General features: G+C 42.5%; 2 protein-coding genes across 2 annotated transcripts; both read left to right on the plus strand.

The window, feature by feature from the left end:
- The first annotated feature begins 2937 nt into the window (after positions 1-2937).
- On the plus strand, positions 2938-3966 carry LOC138877666 (uncharacterized). The gene is made up of 2 exons (XM_070157293.1): positions 2938-3355; positions 3473-3966. Exons 1-2 carry the CDS (start codon positions 2938-2940, stop codon positions 3964-3966), a joined length of 912 nt encoding a protein of 303 aa, XP_070013394.1.
- Positions 3967-4574: 608 nt separating this feature from the next.
- LOC138877667 (uncharacterized mitochondrial protein AtMg00860-like) lies at positions 4575-5339 on the plus strand. Its single transcript, XM_070157294.1, has one exon. It carries the CDS (start codon positions 4575-4577, stop codon positions 5337-5339), a length of 765 nt encoding a protein of 254 aa, XP_070013395.1.
- Positions 5340-5662: the final 323 nt, after the last annotated feature.

A 5662-nucleotide genomic window follows, 5' to 3' on the forward strand; every position in this document is an offset into this window, starting at 1 on the left:
TTGGGGTCTAAGGAAAGGCCTAAGTCTAAGCCAAGTTGGAAAAGTTTCATATTAGACAAATCTGTAAATGAGTGCGCACAAGACCTCACTTTGAACGATCATATCTCCGGTTATATAACGAGTTGTGATTCATAACCTATCAAATTAAAGCCCTTTGAGTCTAGTTTCCAACGCAACAAACCGTTCGTCATTTGGAGGTGTATACAGAAAGTTATGACTATTTTACTGGGCAGGTGTCACTAGCGCGAAGTCGCACGTTTTTGCTGAGCATTCTGCCTCGCGCGCGAACAAGTGCGCGAACTCTCGCATCTGGAAAGTTTTAAATACTTTAAAGGCTGGAAATAATAGAAATTGAGTCACTTCTCAAGCTTAGGGTTTCCTCTACACCCCAACTCGACCAAGGTATCCAATTGCATACCTAAGGTGAGTTTTTAAGTGTGTTTTCATGGTGATTTCACTTCTCGATCACTAGTTACAACATGATTTTGATTGGGTTTCATAGGATTTCTTCAAAATCTCAAGAACACCCCAAAAGTTGTCTTTCAAGATTTGGTCTACAAGAGGTAATCCTACACCCTTAGACTTACATATATGGTGTTATTATGGAATTATGAGTATGAATCAAGTATTACAACTTATGGTATGGTGATTGGAAGTCATAAATTCCCAATTTAAATGCATGACCATGGTAGGGATTTAAAGGTGATTATTTGATAGGATTTGTTGGTTGGGTGTGAATGGATGGTCATACATATGTTGTTGGAAGTTATAAATTTGTTAGGAATGATGGTGGAATGAATTGTTGGTTAATGGTGATAGTTGGATGAACCAACACTATAGTTATGAGGTGTAAATATCTATGCCTTCAAGGTGTTTGATAATATGCCTAAATGGCATAAGTTATGGAATTTATTACTAATATTGGGTTCCATTGGATGTTGTTGTTGTAGATTGAAGGTTCTTAGTAGTGTGGATCATTGTAGTATCACTAAGGGGCAAATTGAGGTATGTAAGGCTAACTCTTTACGTTTGGGAATATCTATGATTCTCCCTACGTCCCATTCATCATGAACATTACTAGTTTCCTCAGAAAGTAATTATGCCTTGGTTCCATGAATAGAAGTAGAACTTATATTCTCTAGATGACATAGTTTCATGATCATTCGATATTCTATGAGTTTCAGTTATGACAAATCAACTTATTATGAATACTCATCTCAGTTTAATCCTATTCACTATACCAGTATCATGTAAGCTGGTATGGCTCATTATTTCAGTATCACATATTACAGTATGATTCTCAGTTCCTGATTTAAATTCCTGAATGTTGAACACCTGCATTTGGGCCTGAGGCCGCAGTTTATGCTTTATGCATTTTGGACTTGAGGTCGCAGTTATGTATATGTATACTTGGGCCCGAGGCCGCAGTTGTGCACATATATATATTGGGCCTGAGGCCGCAGTTTTAATATTCAGTTAAACAGGTTGCTCATCATTCAAAAAAAAGGGAGTATTCACATTCTTACTTCCTTGTTCAGTTATCAGTTTATCAGCTAGCAGTTCAGTTTCAGTTTCAGTATTGACAGTTCTTTTGTTCAGCTATTTTACATACCAGTACAATTCAAATGTACTGACGTCCCTTTTGCCCGGGGCCTGTATCTCGCGATGCAGGTAACGATTTGTAGGTTGACGATTCTGCTTGCTACGACATCTCGTATCAGCTATTGGTGAGCCCCAGTCTTCCGGGGCCTTATTTCTCTTTTGTTTTAGTCATTCTAGTATTTCAGTTAATAAGGTATACCGGGGACCTTGTTCCGGTAAACAGTTAGCATTTTCAGTATTCTTTAGAGGCTTCGCAGACTATAACCCAGTCAGTCAGATCTTAGCAGGATTTCATGTGTTAGCCTTGTCGGCTACTTGTTTATACTTGCAGATCTTTTAGTATTTTCCGCATCTATGATATTTCAGTCAGACTCTTTAGTAGATTATCATGTTTTATATTTATCTCTAGCTCATAGTTACACCACATGTTGATTCAGCCAGCCAGTTGGTTCGCTCGGTCACATGTAGTCAGGCACCGAGTGCCGTGTTACGTCTAGGCCCAGGTTCGGGGCGTGACAAAGCTTGGTATCAGAGCCCTAGGTTCAAAAGTCCTAGGAAGTCTACGAAGCCGTGTCTAGTGGGGTCTCTTTTATGTGTGTGTGCGCGCCACACATGTAAGTAGTTGACCACCAAAACATCTAGGATTGTTCCATTTCTTTCATACTCTAGATCGTGCAGTTAGAGATTTGATTTCAGGAATCTTTCTAACCCGTGCGAATTGCATATTTCAGAAAAATGCCTACAAAAAGAAAGTACACCAGGAGGGCCTCAGCTACTAGCCAGGGGGCCACAATTAATGTTGCTCAGGAGGAGGACACTCCAGCCCAGGGAGTTGCATCGGGCTCAGTGCCCAATGCTTCAGACATGGATGTCAGGGGAGCTATCCAGTTGCTCACCCAGATTGTTGCTAATCAGGCTCAAAGGCAGGGAACAAGTGATGTTCATGAGACGGGTAGTTCCAGGTCTAGGGAATTCCTCAACAGGAAACCTCCCGTCTTTACAGGGTCTAAAAAGGATGAGGATCCGCAAAACTTCATTGATGAGGTTTAGAAGATATTTCGAGTGATGCATGCTACAGACACTGAGGCAGCAGAGCTTGCTGCGTACCAGCTGAAGGATGTTGCCAACACGTGGTATGAAACATGGGAAGAGTCCCGAGGGGAGGATGCAGATCCTGCGACTTGGAAGGATTTTGCAGATGCGTTCCTTGAGCACTTTCTACCCATTGAGGTCTTGGAATCTAAGGCTTTGGAGTTTGAGAGACTCAGACAGAATGATATGAGTGTGAATGAGTACTACCTCAAGTTCGTCTCTCTGGCCAAGTATGCTCCGTAAATGGTACGTGAAATGAGGGCCAGCGTTATGCGGTTTGTGTTGGGGCTCTCAGATGAATTGTTTGCTGATGCTAATATAGCTGCTCAGAATAATGACATGACCATCACTAAGATGGTTGTCTTTGTTCAAGGGAACGAAGACAGGTTGGAGGAAGAAGAGCGGCTACGGAAAGAGAAGGAGAGGGAATTCAGCAAGAGAGCTAAGTCTGCAGGAAATTTCAACCATGGGGGATCTCAAGCAGGAGGCAATCGCCAGTTTTTCAAGAAATCAAAATCAGGACCTGCTCCATCTTCAGCTAGTGCACCGGTTCCGAGGTCGAAGTTTAACAAGAAAAACCAGAATTTCAGAACAGCAGATTCGCAGTCACAGGCTAGTGTAGGCTATAGAGTCCCTGGTTACCCTATTTGCAACACGTGTGGTAAGAGGCACCCAGGGTTGTGTCGTTTGGGCACAAATGGTTGCTTTGGGTGCGGTCAACAGGGCCACTTCTTGAGGGATTGTCCATCGGCAAAATAGAACAATGGAGTCAATGCAGCTCAGTCCACTAATTCAGCAACCCATCATAACTCTCAGGCCCAACAAGGGCGCGGTGCAGCAAAGTTTAATGATGTAGGCGGTGGTCGAAACCGCTTGTATGCACTGGCAGACCGTCAGGATATAGAGGCTCGTGGAGATGTTGTCACAGGTACGCTAACAATATTCACTTTTGATGTCTATGCTCTTATAGATCCAGGATCCACCCTATCTTATGTAACCCCATATATTGCAAAGAAATTTGGGATAGAACCAGAAAAGTTTTGTGAACCCTTTGAAGTGTCCACTCCAGTTGGAGAATCAGTTATAGCAAGGTATATCTATAAGGGATGTCCAGTTAAAGTGCGTCATCGTCTTACTGTAGCAGACTTAGTAGAATTGGAGATGTTAGACTTCGATGTGATCATGGGCATGGATTGGTTAGAGTCATGTTATGCCAAAGTGGGTTGTAGAACTAAAATAGTAAGTTTGAGTTTCCCGGTGAACCAGTCTTAGAATGGAAGGGTGATGCAGTAGCACCTAGGGGTAGGTTTATTTCCTATCTTAAAGCCAGAAAGATGATCTCCAAGGGATATATCTATCACCTGGTTCGAGTTAAGGATGCAGATGCTCAGATCCCTACTCTCCAGTCGGTACCAATTGTAAATGAGTTTCCAGGAGTGTTTCCCGAAGATCTCCCTGGAATTCCTCCTGATAGAGAGATTGACTTTGGAATTGATCTACTTCCAGGCACTAAGCCAATATCCATTCCGCCTTACAGAATGGCCCCAGTAGAGTTGAAAGAGTTAAAAGTCCAGTTGAAGGACCTGCTAGATAAGGGATTTATAAGGCCAAGTGTCTCACCTTGGGGCGCACCGGTCTTGTTTGTCCGAAAGAAGGATGGGTCGTTGCGCATGTGCATTGACTATTGTCAGTTGAATAAAGTCACCATCAAGAACAAGTACCCTCTTCCCAGAATAGATGATTTATTTGATCAACTTCAGGGCGCCCAGTATTATTCCAAGATTGACCTCAGATCGGGATACCATTAGTTGAAGGTTAAGGAAGTTGATATTCCTAAAACAGCTTTTAGGACTCGATATGGGCATTTTGAATTTTTGGTAATGTCATTCGGTTTAACGAATGCACCAGCAGCTTTCATGGACTTTATGAATAGGGTCTTCAAGCCTTATCTTGATTTGTTTGTTATCGTGTTTATTGATGACATCTTGATTTATTCCCGCAGCGAGACTAACCATGCCGAACATCTCAGAATTGTGTTGCAAACACTGCAGGATCACAAGCTATATGCCAAATTTTCTAAGTGTGAATTCTGGTTAAAATCAGTAGCATTTTTGGGCCATATCATCTCAGGGGAAGGCGAGAAGGTGGACTCTCAGAAAATAGAGGCAGTGAAGAATTGGCCTAGACCCACCTCAGTATCCGATATAAGAAGTTTCTTGGGCCTAGTAGGATATTATAGGCGTTTTGTAGAGGGATTTTCTTCTATCTCGTCCCCTTTGACTAGATTAACTCAGAAGAAAGTCAAGTTTCAATGGTCGGACGCGTGCGAGAAAAGTTTTGAGGAGTTAAAGAAGAGATTGACTTCAGCTCCAGTCTTGACACTACCAGAAGGAAACGAAGGGTTCGTTGTTTATTGTGATGCTTCAGGGGTTGGTCTGGGGTGTGTACTAATGCATCACGGTAAAGTCATAGCCTACGCGTCGAGACAGCTCAAGGCTCACGAGAATAATTATCCGACTCATGACCTTGAATTAGCAGTTGTGGTGTTCGCGCTTAAGATTTGGCGCCATTATTTGTATGGGTACATGTTGACATTTTTACAGATCACAAGAGTCTCCAGTACATCTTCAAGCAAAGAGAATTAAATCTACGTCAGAGAAGGTGGCTCGAATTACTTAAGGATTATGATGTTGATATCCTCTATCATCCGGGGAAAGCAAATGTTGTAGCCGATGCTCTCAGTCAGCGTTCTATGGGGAGCTTAGCTCATGTTGAGGCAGACAAGCGAACTATGATGAAGGAAGTCCACCGCTTAGCAAATCTAGGAGTTCGACTTTTGGACTCCAAAGATGGTGGCGTTGTTCTCCAGAACAGGGCTGAATCCTCCTTAGTAGCCAAAGTAAAAGAAAAACAGTTCAGTGATCCTTACTTATTGCAGCTGAAGGAAGGAATTCGCAAACACAAGACT

The sequence above is a fragment of the Nicotiana sylvestris genome, chromosome 9 (genome assembly GCF_000393655.2).
Source record: "Nicotiana sylvestris chromosome 9, ASM39365v2, whole genome shotgun sequence".
NCBI classification, from domain to species: domain Eukaryota; kingdom Viridiplantae; phylum Streptophyta; class Magnoliopsida; order Solanales; family Solanaceae; genus Nicotiana; species Nicotiana sylvestris.

Excerpts from the sequence above, each read along its gene's own strand:
- LOC138877666 (XM_070157293.1), top strand. The coding sequence starts at position 2,938 with ATGGTACGTGAAATGAGGGCCAGCGTTATGCGGTTTGTGTTGGGGCTC. Across the intron at positions 3,356-3,472 it reads CCCTATTTGCAACACGTGTG|CTCAGTCCACTAATTCAGCA; the intron begins GTAAGAGGCACC and ends GAGTCAATGCAG.
- LOC138877667 (XM_070157294.1), top strand. The coding sequence starts at position 4,575 with ATGTCATTCGGTTTAACGAATGCACCAGCAGCTTTCATGGACTTTATG.